The following is a 21,216-nucleotide window of genomic DNA, read 5'->3' as shown; positions in this document are numbered from 1 at the left end:
TCCCCCCTTTCAAGCCCCGGCGTCCCAACACACCTGACGGCTTAAGAGGGCCGGGCCGGGGGCGGGTAAGGACGCGGCACTGGGCGCCGTCTCCCCGCCTAGGGTCGGGAGGGAGGTCAACGCCGGCGGAGGGAAGCGGAAGGTGGGAAGTGGGAAGAGGAGGACGCCGCCCCCTAGGGGAGCCGCGCCGCCAGGCGGGGGCCGGGGCGGGAGGAGGCGGCCGGTAGGGAGACCGCGCCGTCGGGCGGGGCCGTCGCTCCAGCTGGCTCGGACCGCGGCGGAGCCTAGACGCCGGCCCGCGGCCAAGGAGAAAGGTGGCGGCGGCGGCGGCGCGGACGGGACGAGGCGGCGGCTCGCCGCCGTGACCCTCCTCTCCCCTGCCCGACCCCGGGAGCGAGTCGAAGGCGGCGGCGAAGGAAGGAGCGAGGATGGCTGAGACCTCGCCGCCACCCACCGCCAGCGCGGAAAGTTGCGGCGAGGAGCCGGCGAGGGGCGGGGAGCAGCTGCTGGAGGAGCCGCGCCGCGCTCCGGCCGGGGGCGCGGACCGAGAGGGCGAGGCGGGGCCGCCGCCGGCCTCCGCCGCCGGGCACTCGGAGCCCGGCTCGCCAGTGGCCGCCCCCTTCTTCCTGCTCTACCCGGGCGATGGAGGCGCCGGCTTCACAGCGCGCCCGCCGCCGCAGCAGCAACAGCGCGCCTGGAGGACCCCGCCGTCGCCGGGCTCCCCGCTGCCCTTCCTGCTTCTGAGCTACCCGAGCGGCGGCGGCGGCGGCGGCGGCAAGCACCGTGAGTGGCGGCGGGAAGGGGGGACTCGGCCGGGAAGGCGGGGGAGGGGGAACTGCCGCGGTCCGGTCTCCCCAGGCCGCGGGCTCCCGCTCGGCCTCCCCTCCCCTCCTGGGCCGGGCGCTCGTCCTCGCCAGCCTCCCACGTGCTCCCCGGTCCCAGCCCCGGGTCCCAGGCTGGGAGCCTTCCCGAAAGGGGCCGAGGAGGGGGCGGCGCCCAGAGACCCGGCCGCGCGGTTGGCCCGCCTTCTGCGGGCTCCCGGCGCCGCGGCCGCGGAGTGGGTGTGGCTGCGGCGCCGCCGCCGCCCGGGCTGCCTCAGTTGTACCACTAGAATTTGTACCAGCATTCACGCCCCATCCGTAGATATCACAGATGTGTCCCCCGATTGAGAAGAGAAATCAGGAACCGTGCCCAAGACGACGAGAAGGGAATGTGTGGCTTTGGAAGGGCCCCTCGCGAGATCGTAGCGTTTGGCAGGGAGAGGCCTCCACCTTTTAATAGCACGGATGGGGGAGCCCTCTGATTGCAGCGGACCCCACTTGGGGCTTTATCAGTCAACAGATGTTTATTGCTCCTGGCCATGAGCGGGGCCCTAGAGTAGGGCAATGTGTATGAAAAGACTTGGAGAGTGTTAAATCTGGTTTAACAAGACAGGGTCTTACAGTATGAAAATGTGGCTGAAGATACAAGGCGTGCGGGGCGCCTGGGTGGCTCAGTCATTAAGCGACTGCCTTCGGCTTAGGTCATGGTCCCAGGGTCCTGGGATTGGGTTCCCTGCTCCACGGGAAGCCTGCTTCTTCCTCCCCCACTCCCCCGCTTGTGTTCCCTCTCTCACTGTGTCTCTCTCTGTCAAATAAATAAATAAAATCTTTAAAAAAAAAAAAAAAGATACAAGGCGTGCTATAAATGTCAAATACTTCCCTGTATGAGTTCTGAAAAGGGGGAGAAACTTGCTTAGGGGGATGAGGGAATCTCTCTTTCCTAGAGATAGAGCGAGAGATTTTTTTGATCACTGCAACAAACCTTTTAACTGCTCTACACAAACAAGAAATCCCGACTTTGCCTTTTCTACCCTCCCCCATCCATCCCCTATGAGAAGATTAACATTAGTCGGATATTTTCTGTGTGCATGTGCTGTGAATATCAGAGTTAATCCTCACGTCTCTGTGAGACAGATGATACCACGTTTTCAGATAAAGCTGTATCAGTATTATCGAGTGATCTGTCCCAAGTAACAGCCTTAGAGAAGGAATGAAGTTGACCCAGATTCCTTGCCTACCAAGCCTGTCCTCTTTAAGCAAACCCCAGACTTTGGAAACTGGTGGCATGGTTCTCCTAGCTTAGGGGCCATTGGATTCAGCTTGAGGTAGTAGTCCAGTGTCACCTTTTCTGTATTACCTAGAAAGAGGGCCAACACTGACCACTGCCTAACAGTCTTAGTGAAACCATAGTTTGTGTGTTGGGGTGGTCTGTGCTAATCTCCAGATGGGAGTGTCTAATCAAGATAGAAATTAGTCCTTTAATAAGCAGAGGAGGTAGAGATAAGAATATTCACATTTCTGTTTTCTAAGGAATCTGCTTTCTCGTTTGTTCTTTAAGCACAGCCTCTTTTTTCTCCTTAAAATTTTATTTCTGTGTAATCTGCCTATTAACCACATCACTATAGAGTGAAAACACTTCTATCAGTTCTTTATAACTCTTAATAGTTGTGGTTTGACAGAAGAAATTTCAGTTGTTGGCCAGTGTCATTTGTGGGGGTTATCTGAACTTAGGTTAATTTATTTGATTCTTCCTCCTATTAAGGGTTGGCTTTGTTTTTTTTAAGTATTGTTAGAAAATTAGGGCCTAAGCATGATCAAGATCAGGAATGGAAGACTTAAAGCTGAAGTTTCATACCTGTGATCTCTTAGTGTCTACCTTACAACAGTGGTAGGTGTATTAAAGTAGTTCTTGTTTTGAGTTTTTATTTTTACCTTGTTATTTTATATGTACTTCAGAACACACGCATACTTGGAAAAAGGAATACTCTGTATATTAATTACAACATTTCTTTGTGGTCAGTGCAAAATTACTTTCTGTGATGTACTTGGATATCAGAACTCTGGATCTCCTGGCTGTTGACTTGAGCAACCTTAGACAGAACAGTTTTTAAAAAGATTTCTCATTTCAGTTACCAGGACAGTACTTGAATTCAGCGTAAACACCCAGTGAATATTTGCCTCAACATCCAGCTTTTAACTCTTGCTAATGTATTTGCCAAAAGTGCATAATATATAATAATTTTGAGGTATTGTCATCTTTTTATTTTAGAAAACTGTATTCAGAGATTTTAAAAATTAACCTTTACATTTGAGTTCAGAAGCTTTGTTCTGAATGACACTGATAAAGAATAGCAAAAATGTGTGCAGGGGAAGTAGCCTAAACTTTTCAGGGTTCATGATGTATAATACTGTTTCAGTGTAAAAGCCTGCTAGATATAATGTCTATAAAATATTCAGCATGCTCAAAGCAATATGAAAGAAGGCTTCTGATGTGCCTTGTTGGATCATGTCACTTTCTGAGTCTTGGAGTGCTAATCTGCTAAATTTTTATGCTTCTAGCTTTTAAATCTCCATGTTTTTAAAAAAAATACTTGATTTATGGGCGCCTGGGTGGCTCAGACGGTTAAGCGTCTGCCTTCGGCTCAGGTCGTGATCCCAGGGTCCTGGGATCGAGTCCCACATCGGGCTCCCTGCTCAGCGCGGAGCCTGCTTCTCCCTCTGCCTCTCTCTCTCTCTCTCTCTCTCTCTGTCTCTCATGAATAAATAAATAAAATCTTAAAAAAAAAAATACTTGATTTATAAAAATTACAAGTAACATATAAATGTTCTCATTGTTTAAATCTTTACCATGAAAGAGTACATTGAGTACAAAGTGCACTTTCCCCTTGGGGGGTCACCCCCAACCCATTTCTTTTCAGAGGATATCACTTTTGAGTTTGGTGAGTTTTCTTCCGTAACTTTTGCATGCATTCACAGACATGTATGTATTCATATTTCATGAGGCCTTTCCCCCTTGTGTAGGACCTTCCACACCAATTTCTCATAAACTATATAATGAAGGAGCCACTTTCATGCCATGGTGCAATACTTTTAATGCCTTCCTTTTTCACCCTAACTTTTGAAGTCTTCTCGTGGATGGACACGATAAGTCAGAGGTGGCTTCTTGGTTGGAGGGAAGAGGCACCCCTGCTGTGTACATAGTTATCAGCTTCTATTGACCGTTACTCATTTCTTCTTCCAACTCCCGGAGCTATAGCAAACATTGATGTTTATGACAGTGACAGGCAAATAACCTACATCTCTGCTCTTGTCTTTTCTAATTACAGCAGTGTTCCAAAAAAAAAGGTTCCACTCAACAAAGAAGCAGCTTTCTTTCTGTATTTGTATATGCTGTTTTGAGATGGTGGAAGGGGCTAAGAGAAGAATAGAAAGAAGAAAAAAGGTGGGAAAGCCTGAGAGCATTACTCTGACCACCCACTTTGAAGTTGAGTATACCTAACAGTGAATACCTTGGTTGGGCCCAGGAAAGTGCAGAGAATGAGGCTTCTGGAAACATTCACAGATACACTTTCTCACAGATGCACTTTAAGAATCCATGATTTGGGGAAGGAACTTTCTCATTTGTGTATAAACGCAGGAATGAGTAAGGGAAGAAAAATAGTTGTATGTCTAGTTTATACACATAAAATATAAAAATATATATAGATGTACATGCACATGTATATATATTATTGTGTGTATGTATATATTTATTCACTGATCTTAATTTATCCTCCATTGTACATTTCTGTTTTTGTGTCTTCTTTTTTCATCAATTAATAGTCTTCCAGAAAGCATTATGCTTTTTTTAAATTTTATTTATTTGACAGAGAGAGAGAACGTGAGAGAAGGAACACAGCAGGGGGAGTGGGAGAGGGAGAGGCAGGCTTCCCGCCCAGCAGGGAGCCCGATGCGGGGCTCCATCCCAGGATCCTGGGATCATGACCCGAGCCAAAGGCAGACGCTTAACAACTGAGCCACCCAGGTGCCCCCAGAAAGCATTATGCTTTAACATGGGTTAAGGATCACTATCTGATCCATTAAATGCTATTTTGTCAAAGGACAGATATAATCACCCCTAAAAAGAAAGACTTCTGTGTGACTTCAGAAATGTAGCATTTTCAGACAGTATTTAATTGTAGGTTAGTGACTACCAGAACTGGAGTTTAGAACTCCAGAGCATCTAATATCTAAGTGCAGGTGGGTCCCTTCTGCGCAAGGCTGCAGTGGCCCGAGCTGGGTCCGGCCCCCATTTCCCGTGTGCTGTGACTGCAGTAACCTGGCTGCTGCTTCCGCTTCCCCGTCTGGCTTTTATCGCCACTGCTGCCTCAGCTGTCACAGCGTGTCTTCCCAGCCGGTTTCTCCCCTTCTCTCCTGCCTCCTCTCGGCTCCTCTGGCCTAGCATGATCAGAAAGTCAGAGCACGCTCTGATGGACAAAGCAACAGTTTCGGAATATTAGAGCTTATCTTTGAGATTTTGTCTTGACCGCTCCCCTCTTGATAATCATAGGTTGATTCTTTACAGTTTTCTTTTTTCTTGTTTCTGAACTTAGCTTCATTCTGGATACTAGAGGATCCTAAAAGGCTCTCCGTTAGATGAAAGAAGTTTGACTATAGTTCTATAACCCAAACAATTATAAATAAAGGAAGTGAGTAGTAAGATAATTGTAGTACTTGGTGGCTGCCATTTATGGAATATTTTTTATGTGCCACACAGAGAGCTAAAAAGCTCACATGTATCAGTACTTACCGATTGTTTTTTTATTTCTTAAAATTTCCAATAGAAGTGCCAATACATAAAACTACTCTCTTAACAATGAAAACTGAAAAGAAAAAAAATGGGAAGGAGGATTAGTCCATATAGAATTCATATAAGTAGATGGCTACAACATGTTTTTCATCAGAATATTTGATTCAGTATCTCTAATTAACTTACCTAATTTATTATAAAATACAAAAATTCTGATAGGGGAACCTTGGATTTAGAGCTTTACATTCCAGAGACACAGATCCTGTAGTTTTAGGATAGTTCTTATCTCAAATTTTAGCACCAATCGGAATCACCTGGATGTCTTATTAGCACAGATTTCTGGCCTTCTCTCCAGAGATGTTTGTTTATTTTTTGTGAGGTATAATTGACATATAACATTATATCAGTTTTGTATGTACCACATAATGATTCAATTTTTGTATATAATGCAGTTTTTTAAGCGAAGTACAGAGAATGAATTCATATTCCTGCATAGTATGATACTACAGTTCATGTTCTTAATCACTGTCTGCTCCCTCAAATCAGTTTAGGTAGAAGGCAGTAAAATGTGCTGAGAGAGAGCAGAGGAAAGGTGGCAAAGAAAGCAACTTTTTGGACTAAAAGACTAGTATTGTCCTCAAAACATATTCACCTGACTTATTCTATCTTGTATCTTTCTCCTTTTTGTTTGGCTTTTAACAGAAATCTATGTTAAAGAGGTAGAATCTTACAAAGAAGCTGAGAGAACATATTTTTCTCGTGTAGGTTATAGACAGTAAAAAGTCTGGGAGGGGGCGCCTGGGTGGCTCAGTTGGTTAAGCGACTGCCTTCGGCTCAGGTCATGATCCTGGAGTCCCTGGATCGAGTCCCTGGATCGAGTCCCGCGTTGGGCTCCCTGCTCGGCAGGGAGTCTGCTTCTCCCTCTGACCCTCTCCCCTCTCATGTGCTCTCTCTCTCTCATTCTCTCTCTCTCAAATAAATAAATAAATCCTAAAAAAAAAAAAAAGTCTGGTAGGATGATGGTGAGAGTGTAGCAGAATTAACTGGATGGTATCTCCTTGTTATCTAGTATTTTTGGAAATTCCTTAAATAATTAAAGAGAGTTGCCTAAAAGACATACTGCCGCTTTATCATTGTACAAAAGGTAACATGTAGCCATCATAAATAAAAGAATCCCATTTTATTTATTTATTTATTTATTTATTTATTTATTTTTAAGTAAGCCCTACACCCAATGTAGGGCTTGAACTCACAACCCCAAGATCAAGAATCACATGTTCCCCACTGAGCCAGACAGGCGCCCCAAGGAATCCCATTTTAATGAATCTTGCAGGATATCACAACTGTTATATTTCCACCCAAACCTTATTAAAATGGAAACTTCTTCCTATAGTGTAAAGTGGCTCAGCTATGAGCTTTAACATTTATTTTGAGAAGTCAGCAGCGTATCATAAGCACAACTTGAAATTATGAGAAAGGAAATGCTTTTAGAGTTTTAAAAGCAGTCATACTTGAGAGAGTATCAATATGGTGTCTCCCCCCACCCCCATAGCTACATCTGAATAATTATGAAAGGTTCATGGTCTTCCTAAAACATCAGGCGAGGGCTGCTGGCCAAGGTGGTATCCCTGTTTGCAGGGCCCGTCTTTGTGACTGGCTGGTTCTACAGTTGCCCCATACCAAATAGACTGGACAGCAAAAGTGTCAGAGGGGGAGGCATCGAAGGTGGGGCAGAGCTGGGAAAGTTTGAAACGCTGTGAAACAGAGAAGAGAGACTGTCAGACTGACAGCAAGAGGCATGCAGAAAGCAGAAGTTGTTTGAGCATGCTGCCTTTTAGAGTGTGGTTCCTCTAACTTTAAATGTTTTTAGGGACTCTTGAGAGACATATACATCTGTTTCCTCTGCCTTGATGAACTTAAGAAATCTGGTCATCTGATACGAATGGTTGGTAAAACTCTGACCCATCACTTCTTCCCTCCTCAAGGCCTGAGAGATGCCCCAGCGTACCCTTTGCTCACATTTCCTTTTCACTTTCCTCTACCTCAGTCCCGTGAGCTTTCATCCTTCCTGACTTAAATTTCATGTGGTGATAGCATGGGGTTTTATCCCCCCCTCAATTCTCAAGCACTAACAGTGATGATAATGGCTGGTATTTACTGACTGCTTACTTTGTGCAAAGTGCTATGCTGAGCATTTTATTTACATTACTTCCTTTAACTCTGAAGTAGTTAATATTGTCATTGAAGGAGCAGGCACAGAAACAAGTAATTTGCCAAGGTTACTGAGCTTCTAAGTGGTGGATCTAGTGTTCACTGTGGGCATTCTGGCTCTAGAGTCCACATGCTCGCTCGCAGCTTCCTTCATCACCTCCACCACTGGAATCCCATCCTAAACTGAAGGCTCCTTTTCAGACAGCAGCAACCCTCTAGTTTCTCATTCTACTCAGCAAAGCTCTGCTTGCTAAATGAATAAATGAATGTGAAATTCACAAGTCACCAATTTGATAGAGAAAATAGTTATGGATGTAAACAACACTGAATAGCCATCTGTGTGACAAGGACTTAGGAATTTCTTAAACACCTGTAATTGCCTGTTTCTTGTTTATTACCTTGTTTTTCATGTCTCTAGTGACTAACATATAGTAGGTGCCCTGTGCATATTAAATTAATGAATGTTATGTACAAATGAATAAAGCCTGTTAGAATGACTTGTTTGTTGGGGCATAAATACAGCTTGATTTTGTAGAAGTTGGGGGTTTTCATGGGTAAGGTGAAATAGGAGGGTGAAAATATACAATTGCAAGAATATAGAGTGCTTTGGAGTTATATATCTATACCAAGTGTCTATTAAGACTCTGATATTTGGTAGGTACTGTTTTAAGCAGATGTATAAAGGTGTGCAAAACAGGCAACATTCTCAACAAGCCCATGACTTTTGTGAAGCTAGTTAGTTTTATAGCTGAGTAAATTAGGACAAGAGCAGGATAAATTTCCCAAGATCATCTAATAAGTTGCTGGTAGTTTTATATCTGTAAATCATTGCCTATGGTACTTAGCCATGCAGTCGATTTTTGTTATTAAGGTAGGAGTTAGCTCTAGTCTTATGCTGGTTATTTTTAATAAGTGAAAAGATTATGCATTGTAATACTCCTGGCAGTGTTTGTTTCTAAACAAAATAATGATAACTCAGCTTCTCAGGTATAATCATTTTATAGTACTAATTATCATCCTCAGTTAATATCTGCAAAGTAGTACTGAGTCTTTCAAATGTTATAAACCTAAAACTGTAGAAATCTCAGCATTAGAGGTGGACATAATAGATTTTTGTCTGAGAGAGGGAAAGAAGTGAGTGGGAGGGAGGACTGGAGCATGTGAAAAAATCATGATCGTTCAACTGAATAATCTTATAATTTAGGGGCGCCTGTGTGGCTCAGTTGGTTAAGCCTTGGACTCTTGATCTCGGCTCTGGTCATGATCTCAGTGTCATGAGATGGAGCTCTGTGTCGTCAGGCTCACGCTGGGCGTGGAGTCTGATTAAGACTGTTTCTCCCTCTGCCCCCTTCCCTGCCCCCCCACCCTGTGCACTCCCTCTCTCTCTTCTCTCAGAAAAAAAAAAAAATCTTATAATTTAGCAGAAACATCTGGCCCTTTCACCATTGTCATCATGATGATGATTTATCAGAGAAACCCTCTGTGCTAATAACAACTAGTAAAATGTTGGGTCTGTAGGGGTGAGATTTTTCTTAAATTGTAAAACTGTGTTCCAGGAATCTTTGGGAAGTAGAACTTGTGAGCTTTAAAACTGATTTAGTTGTACAAGTTGATACATTTTTTAAAAACACCATTATGGGGCGCCTGGGTGGCTCAGTTGGTTAAGCGACTGCCTTCGGCTCAGGTCATGATCCTGGAGTCCCTGGATCGAGTCCCACATCGGGCTCCCTGCTTGGCAGGGAGTCTGCTTCTCCCTCTGACCCTCCCCCCTCTCATGTGCTCTCTCTCTCATTCTCTCTCTCTCAAATAAATAAATAAAATCTTAAAAAAAAAAAAAAAACACCATTATGTGCAGGATAGAAACCAGGCAATAGTAGGAGGCAGCTACCTGTAAAAGAAATAAATGAAATGGTCACTTACCTTCCAACCTGTTAAGAATAGGCATACCTGGGGAGCCTGCATGACTCAGTTGGTCAAATGGCTGCCTTCCGCTCAGGTCATGATCTCAAGGGTCCTCAGATGGATGGAGCCCCATGGTGGGCTCCCTGCTCATTGGGGCGGTGGGGGGCTGCTTCTCCCTCTGCCCCTCCCCCCATTTGTGCTCTGTCTCTGTCTCTCAAATAAATAAATAAAATCTTTAAAAAAAAAGAAGTGGCATAACTATAAGAAATCTGTTTCTGAAAATCTATCTATATCTATAACATCATTTGAAACAACAAAAAAAAAGAAATAACCCATATATGTTCACCAGCATGAAAATGGATCAGAAAATATTTACACGTACAATGGAATATTACCTCATAATTCAGCAGCCAAAAGGATAAACTATAGCTGCACACTACAATGTGGATGAATCTTTAAAAATGCAATGTTAAGTGAAAGGCTTTCATACAGCATGAAACCCTTTCTATAAAGTGAAAAGAAGATGAAGCTAAATATATTGTTTAGGTATCCATATATTCATAATAATATTTTTAAAGTAAGGTAATAATTTACACAAAATTCAGAAGTAATTGCCTCAAAAATGGAGGCAGGAATTCAGAAGAAAGAAGGAGCACAACATTTTAAGTTGTTGGCTCATTTCATCAGTTGGGCGATGGTTTCATGGATATTGGTTCTATTTTTTAAGAATTAAAATTATACATTGAGGGGCGCCTGTTTGGCTCAATCGTTAAGTGTCTGCCTTTGGCTCAGGTCATGGTCCCAGGGTCCTGGGATCGAGCCCCGCATCGGGGTCCCCGCTCAGCGGGAAGCCTGCTTCTCCCTCTCCCACTCCCCCTGCTTGTGTTCCCTCTCTCGCTGTGTCCCTCTCTGTCAAATAAATAAATAAAACCTTAAAAAAAAAATTATACATTGAAGTTAGCTATTTGAAGAAGTTCTGGAGTAAGTCATTTTAGAAATTCCCACCTTCATTTATCTTTTCACACTACTGAATGTATCCAGTGTTCTTATATATGCCCAACTAAGTTAATGGATGAGGAGGAAACTTGTTAAGGTGGTTATTTCCAGCTCTTTTCCTCAGAGTGGAGGTATAGTAAGTAGTATATCCTTCACGGTGATCAGGAAGAATGTGGTTGCAGCACGCAGCAGGAAAGATCCGTGCTCGGTTCTCAGTTTCTCAGAAAATACTTATAAACCTAACTAGAATGTATAAGAGTAAGTGGAATATATGGTTTGTGAAGTGTGAAAGTTAATAAAAATTTCCTCTTCCTCGAATCTTAAATTGAAATTCATATTTGGGAAACTTTATAGGGATGTTGCCTGTGTTATTTTGGTTTTGCTTTTCGTTTTGTTTTTATTTTCCCTAATTAAAATTTAATCCTGGGCGCCTGGGTGGCTCAGTTGGTTAAGCAACTGCCTTTGGCTCAGGTCATGATCCTGGAGTCCCGGGATCGAGTCCCGCATCGGGCTCCCTGCTCGGCAGGGAGTCTGCTTCTCCCTCTCCCACTCCCCGTTTGTGTTCCCTCTCTCGCTGTGTCTTTCTCTGTCAAATAAATAAATAAAATCTTAAAAAAAAAAAAAAACAAATAAAATTTAATCCTTGGGTTGGCATGCTGACATTTCAAGGTATGAAAGAAAACATGGACTTTGGTTTGGGGACATTAAGACAGATCTTGGGGAGCGCCTGGGGGGCACAGTTGGGTAAGCATCTGACTCTTAATTTTGGCTCAGGTCATGATCTTAGGGTTGTGAGATTGAGCCCGACATGGCGGGCTCAGTCCCGAACGTACAGCCTGTGTGGGAATCTCTCCTTCCGCCCTCTCTCTACCCCCGCCCCCCCAAAGGCAGATCTTGAAATCCCAGATATGCTGCTTGCTAGTTGTGTGATCTTGGGCCAGTGACTTGGCTCGACTTTGGTTTTTTTGTATGTAAAGCGGAGATACCAATATCTGCTTTGCAAGATTCTTGTGAGGATTTGATACAGTATTTATAAAGCTCCTAAAGGAAAATAAGAGAGTTAATAAATGATAGGTACCTTAAGTCATAATTTTTCCACATTGTATAACAGGGACATTGAGCATGACAAATCATTCTTTTTCTTATAATAGTAGCTGAGTAAATATTCTTAAAAGGAATGTGACTTCTGACTTTGACATGTGAATCTCATTTGCTTTGGATCAATTTTAATGTGGAAAATTTGAGCTGTGTAAGCAGCTAGAACCTAGTATTATTCAGATCATCACCTTGGATTTGAATTTCACCTAAGCCTGTTAGTTCTGTTTTAGGGCCACAGACTATACCTCAGTCCTCCTCACAACTACTTTATAAATATGTGCCTTTATTCACAGGTAGGATTGAATGAGAAAAAAGTTCCAAGGCTTGTCTCACTGATGACTTAATGTTACCTTTACATTCTAAGCTAATATTTACCTAGTAAAGACCCAAATGTAAAAACAGTGCTAAACGATGTTTAGAATTATTTTTATTGGTTTACAAATAGTGCCTGTTTTCATAGTAAATTCATTGCTTGTGAACAATGAGTAACTGTTCAAACTGAAGATTCAAGGGTGTTTACCTGCAAGCAGGTTTGCCTTAGAGGGTGGAAATACAGGTTTTCCTGCTCACTCACGGTTCTTATTTCTGAAATGACTGCTAATACCTCCTCAAACTGACAAATAAGGGAAACTCAAGGCTAGCTCCTGCAGGAGGGTTTTTCCCTCCCTTTGGGCTTCCCTCCTGGTGTCTTCTACTTGGAGAGAAGAACCTTTGGAAGGAGTATTATTAACCAGGTTTCTCTGCTTATTGACCTAGGTGTTGTTATGCTCGTGTGTTGTAATCAATCCCTATCTGTTCAGGGTTAGTAAATGCTTCTTAGCTGGTTGGTAAAAAGATTGTCATGGTTTGTGACAGGCTCAATTCAGGTATTGGTGGACCCAGGAAATCTCAAAGCATTCAGATTTCTTTTTTGTTTTCACCATTCTATATTTTAAGAATGTATCAGTGACTTACAGTCTTGGTGCCGATGTACAAATAGGCAGGGCTCTTTGGCATTGTGATTCCAGGAACTATTCAGTGTAAGTTTCATTTAAAGGTTTTAATGACTGCTTATAAGGTTTTGAAGTATTGCATAGCTTACGGTTTTAATGTATAAGATGGAAATGTATATGGCTAGAAGGGAATCAACCTGTAATTAAATGTGAATGGGTTAAATGAAGGCTTGTGTTCAGTATTTGGATACATAAATTCTGCCTCCTTGAAGAGGTGATCTTGTCTTACTGCTGCATGTCCAGTGCCTGGATTGCTGCCTGGCATGTGGAATACTCTTAGTGAATATTTACTGAGTGAATAAATGAATGAATGAATAGCTCTGGGTCCAGATGTAGGAGAATGGTGGAAGAGATTTAAATAGAAATGAATAAACCTGGGATATTTTGTTTTCCTTAATAACTTGCTAATTTTCTTCCTAATTGTAAATAATCATATATGTATATGCATTTTGACATTGTACCAGCTTGCTTTCCCTCTGCCACTTTGAGAAATGCCTGTTTATCTAGAGTCTGGTTCTTAGCATTTTTTTCTTTGAGCTCAGTCTCAAATTAGGATGAATCATTTATGAAATTTTAATATTATATTTAAATGTTACATAGCATGCATATATATGTATTGTATATAAAATATAATTATAATACAGAGAATTTTTTTTTTAGTTCTCAGAAATCAAGGTATCCTTCTAACTAGGAAATCCCTAGAATGAGAGACTTTTAAAAATAAACATAGTTTTATCTTCTGATTAGAAACATAATACATACTTTATGCAGAAACTTGGTAAATACAGCAACATCAAAAGGGGGGGGGGTTGCCATTAATTGGAAAGGATTTTGCTTTTTTACCGTCAAGTTTTTTTCTTGCACTTCTGTCCAGTCTAGAAAGTCAGGTTTTTTACCTTGGGGAAGGAAATTATAAATGCCTAAGAGTATGATATTTAACTTGAAAATCTGTTTTTGCTTTTTCTTAAAACACCACCTTTAGCGGAGTAAAGAATTTTAATAGCTAGGTATATGAGGGTAAAGATTAGAGGTGAATTATGTGCTTGTTAAATTCATCTGTCTCTTTTATCATCTCTCCTGTGGAGTATTACCCAGTGTTAATTGTCTTCCTATTATCCAGCCCTTTTATCCCAGAGTGAGGGAATTGATGAGGATATGTGCATTGTGTTATGTCTGATCACAGTTTGACTAGCACAGTCTGGAAGTGGGTTGTACAGGATGAGAGCAGCAGCCTAATTGCTCTCCCTGCATCAGCAGCATCTATAAAGCATCCTGGGAATTGCTCGCCCCATGTTCAGAGCAGCTGGTCACATGAGCCTGGATTTTCAGTTCAGTTCATTAGTCAGCCATTTTGGTCAACACCCTGCTTACTGCGCACAACCAATCCTATTAGAACTCAGCATCCCGGCTCATCTGAGCAGATCCTGGAAGTGATTTCTGCAGTTCAGGATTTTTTTTAAGCTAAATTGAAAATATTGGTTTATTTTTCAGGGTTGTTTTTTTTTTTGTTTTTTTGTTTTGTTTTGTTTTGTTTTTTTCCTGCACAAAGGAGGATTTTTCACTTACTCATGCAGAGGCCAGTTTTTTAAAGCCAGCTAAGGTGGCATCAGCTGTGCAGGATTTAAAGCCGATAGCTCAGCTGAAAAAGGAGGGGGTAGGGAAGAGAAGATAAAAGGAGAGAAGCTAGGAGAAGACCAGGCATCATCTTATTTTGCTATGTGGTAGGAACTATCTATGAGAAAAGATAGTATTAAATTGTTTATCTTGAGCAATTGCTTCTTAAACCGTAGGCATTTTTCCTTGTGATTTGTTTTCATCTCCCCCACCCCTTTTCTTGAGAGCTTTGTTCCAGAGCTTTGGATTTGGGGTTTTTTGGTGAGGAGGTTTTATTTATTTTTGTTGGGGTGAGTGTGTGTGTGAGTGTGTGTGTGTGAGTGTGTGTTGTGGTCCCAGCTGAGTCATCATGTCTGCTCTGACGCCTCCAACCGATATGCCAACCCCCACCACTGACAAGATCACACAGGCTGCCATGGAGACCATCTACCTTTGCAAATTCCGAGTGTCTATGGACGGAGAATGGCTCTGCCTGCGAGAGCTGGATGACATCTCACTTACACCTGACCCAGAGCCTACCCATGAAGGTATGGTCAGACCCTATCCACTAGTATCTCACCAGCGTCCTCATTGTTACAGTAGGCTGGGAGGGTCAGGGAGAGGTAGGAAGAACCCATAACTCTAACCTGTTAGCAACCATGAAAATCTTTCATCCTTACCTACTACCCAGTTGCCCTTCTGTACTTTTGGGGGAAAAAATATTTTTTCTCTGCCCCCTGAGGTATCCTTTCAGAAGATGCTGATGCCTATTTAGAGCTCTTTGTCTTTATGCCTTCTAAAAAGAACATTTGAGGTCACTTACCACATTTGGCCCTAATCAATAATGAAGAAGCTATTAGTATTGATTATATACTAAAATATTATGGAAATTGCAGTAATTCTTAATAGAGTAAGTTAAGACAGCAAGACTGTAGGATTGTACATGACATAGTTGAAACATTCGGTGTTTTACCAAGGGGCATCAGAGTATAATGTTAAGCAGGCTATGATATCTAGAAAATATTTGGTCAGACATTATCTGTTTTTAATAATATGGACTATAGATGAGAAAGCGGTTTTACATTCAGTGCTTTTTGAATGAATATGGACGCTTAAAAAAGGATAATGCCTTAAAAGGTTAAAAATGATTAATAAGGTAATCCCTTCCCATGGAATCTATTGGCCATTGCTTTTTATAAGTTATTTGTGGTAACTGTGATGACCCATTTGAAATTTCCACAGTCAATACCTTTGAGACTTTTGTGGTCGCTTACTTAACTTGTGACTTTCTCCTGGAACCTTTTCTAAATTATCAGAGGTTTTCAGTTTATACCCCTTAATTCTCCTAACTCAATACCATAAGGAAGAGAATTAGTTTGAGTCCTAGATGCAAATATTTTTGTTTTTTATGGAGTGGCCTCTTAGCTAGTGTTTATTCTCTAGCTTTAAAATAATGACAGAAATGCTCACAAATGAGAAATTCTTTATCAACATCTGCCTGATATTTAGGCATATTTCCAGAATAGAGACCGTAAGGTGAGCTGCACATAGCAGATTGGGTTTGAGAAAAGTGATTCCTTGCCCTTGACCTTATATTGCAATCTTACCATGACTCAGATCTCACCCTTTATTCTGAAAAGGATTTTATTTTCCCAGTTGGGCTTAGCCTTGAGAAAGTTTTAGAGCGGATTAATATCTCAGAACACAAAGTATTCATTTTGGTGTGTCTTTAAGTCGTTTTTAAAACCCTTTGCATCCTTTAACAATTGGTTTGTCAACTGGGCAGCTTCCTGTGGCTCTAAGTCTCAGAATCAGAACATGCACAAGGATTGGAAGACATCAGCTGGAATTCCATAGAATGCCAGTATTGTTTAAAACAGCCTCCAAAGGTTTAAGAATCTTGAGGGAAGAAAAACACATTTTTAGAAGGCTACCAAGAAGTCTTTTAGCAAATGCCTCAATTTGCATACTTGGTTTTCAAAAATATTCTCATCCATATTGAAAGTAATGCAATATGAAATACACCTTTAATTATAAAACCTAGTATATCAGTGTCTGAAAAATAATTTTTAACAATTTTAGTACTTTGACTATGTATTTGTTTCTAGAACAAGATTCCTTTGAGCAAAAGTGAGCTGTTCGGTTCATGTAAGCATTTGTAGTGGTGCTGTATGAATCCTTCAAGGGGCAATCTGTGATGGAAAATGTACGTGGCCTGCAACCTAAGCTCTAGGTGGCACATCCTTTGATTAAGGAAAATAGACAAATAGGGAGTTCCCAACACCTTAGAACCAACTATAGAGGGTGTGGAGGAAAATAGGGAAATGCTGTCATTGAATTTTGGAATTTTGTCTTAAATTGGGCAAGAGAAACAACAATTTCAAATGATTAGAAATGGAAATAATAAAAGAAAGTCCAGGCCCAGGAAGGCGTCTGTAGGTTTAGTGATCTAGGAAACAAGGTGGTGCTTTACAGGGCTTTTATTTCCTTGCTCTACTAGCTAACTCAGAATGTCTGAACAGTCATTTGGACTCAGGAAATGTCTGCTTTAATATTAATACCAGTGATAATTATTTAGGTATAATTTAGCTATCGCCAGGCCAGTGATAATGTGAATCTCACCTTGTTGACAAAATGGAGCACCTGGTGCCTGGACACACAGGAGTATTCATACTGTACTTCCCAGCTGACTCATAGAGGGAAAGATATCTGACCACACAACTCCTGCAATGAGGCATCCTGACTCCCACAAGAGAAAATGGGCAAAAAGCATCATATACCCTTGTAAGACGATAATATAGATTGTGTGTGCCCTCAGCAATAGAAGCTTTGCAGTTTCCAACTTTTGTTTTCTAAAAACAGAGCTCCCACCTCTCACTCTGCAGCCTAAAGTATAGGCCTAGACCTAGAGTTTCTGCCTAGCTTGACCCTTAAATACATGGGAATAGAAGCATTCATTTCATTATTCCAGTGCTTATTGGTAGTTAAGGAGGTGATCTCTCGGTACACTTTTTTTATTTTTTTTTTAAGATTTTATTTATTATTTGTCAGTGAGAGAGAACACAAGCAGCAGGCAGAGGGAGAAGCAGGCTCCCCACTGAGCAGGGAGCCCAATGCAGGGCTCAACCCCAGAACCCTGGGATCATGACCTGAGCCGAAGGCAGATGCTTAACCAACTGAACCACCCAGGCATCCCACAGTATACTTTTTTCCCCCAGTACACTTTTTTTAAAACCAGGAGGAAATCTACAAATCTATGATTGTAAGTAGATTTCCCCTAAAGACAAGAGCCTAGGATTGATTCCACAGGAGAGGAGAGGGTTCCGAAAAGGGCTTCGTTCAATGAGTGAAACTGGGCTGGACACTGTACATAACTAGGCGATCATCAGGCAGACGTGGGGTGAAGGGGGGACAATTCCAGGAGTACCTGGTGAGCTGGCTGAGCTGGAGAATAGCAAGTAGTTAGGAGCGGTAACTATCTCATTGTAGGTTAGGAGGATTAAGTGAGATAATTAATGAAAAACACCCTATAAACGTTAGTTATGTGTGTAATAGTTATTCATGGAGCCACAGTTTGAGCCACACCACATTCTTAAATACATTACCAATTTAATGTATATTTCTGTTTTTTATAGCTAACTTTTTGGAGCAGGCTAAACTAGTTGTTTACCAGACAGACTAAAGTAATAGTAAGTAAGCTTAAATTCACGTTTTAGCATTGTCCTTTCTTGGACCTCCATAACCAAAAAAATAATTCGTTAAAAATATAAGTCAGTTATCAAGCAATACTTATTTTCCTAGTAACCTTTTAAAGAATGGGAATCCGACGTTGAGAGACAATGCACACAGATGATCAATTTAATACAATAAAATATACCATCTGGTTACAAAGACAGCTATAGGCTTTGAAGTTACTTTTTTGACTTGGGAAACTTCCTTTTCAAATACAGATAAGAAGAGACAGACTGTGGAAGAAGAGATCTATTGGGCAGACACGGTGATTTCCAGGTTACTGTAGAGAACTGTATGTGATGGTGGACTTCATACGTGCCATTACTGCATAACTGTGCAGTGTCCCTGGTACTTGCAGTTTGCTTTAGTACTAGTTCCTTACAAGAGCTGGCATTTTACTGTAATGTATGAAGAGAGAGCTTATCTGAAACATCTGCAAGTGTAGTAATGATGCTGCTTTATATGCGAGGATGTGTTTTGGTCAGTCTGTTGGTAGAAATATTTACTGGACATCCCTCCATGCAAAGTCCAGTTCTGGGGACTAAGAAATTGATAGCCCTTCACATTTCCTAGAGGACAGTCTGGGTACAAATTATGGATGCAGATTTGTGATCAGGTTTTTCCATTCAATAGGAAATACTTTACGCTTAAGATATAATGGGGAATACTCTACTGATAAGATAAAAATAAGCAAGGAAAAATAGATGTAATGGAAAGTGTTATTCAGTGACTATGGGAAATGTCTGGTGCTGAGATAACCCCATTGACATTTACTAATGTACTTTTACTCATTAATATTACTGCACCCTAGTATAACCCTATCCTGCTTGGGGAACTTCATAATGTTTTCATGTAAAAAGTGCATGTCCCAATGGGCATTTTGGCAGGGGAAGCCAAATGGCTATTTACCAAGAAACTTCATAGCATGAATTCACTATAGTCTAGTGCAGGGCTGGGCGCCTGGGTAGCTCAGTTGGTTTAAGCTACTGCCTTCGGCTCAGGTCATGATCCTGGAGTCCCAGGATTGAGTCCCACATCAGGCTCCCTGCTCAGTGGGGAGTCAGCTTCTCCCCTCTGAGTCTCTCCCCTCTCTTTCTCTCTCTCAAATAAATAAATAAAATCTTAAAAAAAAAAAAAAAAAAAAAAAAGCCTAGTGTAGGGCTTCTAAACCTGGGATCCTTGATCCTAAAAATCATACATAAAATTTTATATCTGTATATTTTTTTTCTGGAAGAAAAATCCTTAGTGTCCATTAGAACCCCCCAAAGGAAAAAAATAATACTTAAGAAACTCAGTTTTATCATACAAACTCTTGGTCCTTCATTCAGCATACATTTAAGTATCCTACTTAGAATTTATGCACCATACTACAGTAGGTCGTAAGGTACAGCATAGTGAACAAGTCCAGTCCTCTGTATTTTCTGGACTTATTGGCAAGTGGGGGTGTGGAGTGGGGTACTTCAAGTGAAATAATAGTCATTGCAGTACAGTGGTACAGAGTAAAAAATCTTATTCCAGGGAAGATTCCCAATTGAAGTAATGTTTGAGGTAAGACCTAAAATGTATACAGGAGTTATCTGGGCATAAAGTGGAGGCAAAGGGGAATTGGGGGAGTGGGAGTGGTGAGGAGATAGTACTTTCAGAGACCCAAATGCCAGAACTGAAAGATTATCAGTATATATTTTTAGCCACTTTCCAAATTTCCTTTCCATGTAATTTTCACCTCTTTAACCAGAAATATTAATAAAGCCACATGCTCTACTAGTAACAGAATGTTAGCGGTAGTGATGAAATAGATTTTTTTTCTCTTCTGATTGTGGACAACGTTAATTTTTTAACCATAAAATCTGAAGTGTCTTAACAGTGAATACATTGTATTATGTGTGTGCATTTACTCCTATACTTTAATAAAATGAGTATATACTAGATTATATATGAATTTTAATAGCCCTCCTACATAAGACTTAATAATAGTCATTTCTCCAAATTAATAGAAAAACCAAACAACTATTACTCTTTTATTTTATAAAAAAGTATCAAATTTATTTTGTAGCTGGTTTCATTTTTAAATTAGAGCTGTTGAGCACTTCTTGTAACAAAATTCTTTATCAGAAGTAGGGAAAACAGTAATAAGCTATTAAATCCTGACAGTGAACAAAATTGTGGGGTCATGCATTTATAAAAGCCATTCTTAATGGTAAAAAGTTTAAGACAGCTATTACTCTTAATATTGAGCACCAGTAACATGCAAATTTGTGAACAGACTTCCTATTTTCACTTATTTATATGTGACCATTCCCTTATCTTTTTGATGATAAGCATGTATTTACTGAGAAAATTATAAGCATACAATGCTTGATGCTTCTTATGTGAAATTAATTGAAGTTGATGAAAAATCAAGGCTGCAATTATTTTCATAAGTGAACATGTTAATCATATCAAAAGTATCACTTGATTGAACTATATAAATGAACTTTTCTGCATTTAACGCAACACCTGTGTACACACAAGGCCTCTGGCTATTACAGTTCCCTGTTACGATTAAACAAACAGTGCTATGTGTGTTGGGGCATAAAGGAAGGATATCTGTGCTGTTTCCACAACGAAGTCTTAATTTTGTTTTTCATTTTCATTTCTAAAACTACCAGGAACTAATTATGTCACATCTAGATTCCTACACCTACTTTCACCTTTTCTCCAAACCCATTTTTCTTCCTATACTGATTCATTCTTCATAAAATTGCCAAAGAAGTCTTTATGAAAGGAAACTTTTCATTCTTATACCAGAGCCCTGTTTTAGGCAGCCTACTCTATTACATGTAGAGTACTCCTGAAAAGGGGGTGATGGGGTTGTCGTGGAGGGGATGTTATCATTTATCGAGCAGTGATTTTGGTGCCAGGAACTGTTTCCTCTAAGTAATAGGTATGTAGTATCTCATTTAATCGTTACAACAACCTTTGGAGCCTAGGTGTTATTATTACCCCCCTTTTACTAATTGACACTTGGGAATGTAGTAAGTGGTAGAGCCGGGATTCAAACGCAGGCAGCCACCATTCAGCCTGCTTGGGACACTCCAATACC

The 21,216-nt window shown here is 41.1% G+C and overlaps 1 protein-coding gene across 5 annotated transcripts in view; it reads left to right on the top strand.

The window, feature by feature from the left end:
- Window positions 1–329: 329 nt before the first annotated feature.
- Window positions 330–21,216, top strand: part of RUFY3 (RUN and FYVE domain containing 3) — a 78,808-nt gene continuing 57,921 nt past the window's right edge. For 2 of the 5 annotated variants that reach the window (XM_035004849.1, XM_035004851.1), the window contains exon 1: window positions 330–783. In XM_035004849.1, coding sequence (XP_034860740.1) covers window positions 429–783 — 355 coding nt within the window. In that variant the 5' untranslated portion in view covers window positions 330–428. Of the gene's footprint in view, window positions 784–13,856; window positions 14,951–21,216 lie in introns of those variants that run through there. The other 3 variants (XM_035004850.1, XM_035004853.1, XM_035004852.1) reach the window with 2 other exon arrangements.

This window comes from Mirounga leonina, unplaced genomic scaffold (assembly GCF_011800145.1).
Source record: "Mirounga leonina isolate KUSES-001 unplaced genomic scaffold, KU_Mleo_1.0 Mir_129, whole genome shotgun sequence".
NCBI classification, from domain to species: Eukaryota; Metazoa; Chordata; class Mammalia; order Carnivora; family Phocidae; genus Mirounga; species Mirounga leonina.
The sequence above is the reverse complement of the archived record's forward strand: the minus strand, read 5'-3'. Positions and strand labels throughout refer to the sequence as shown.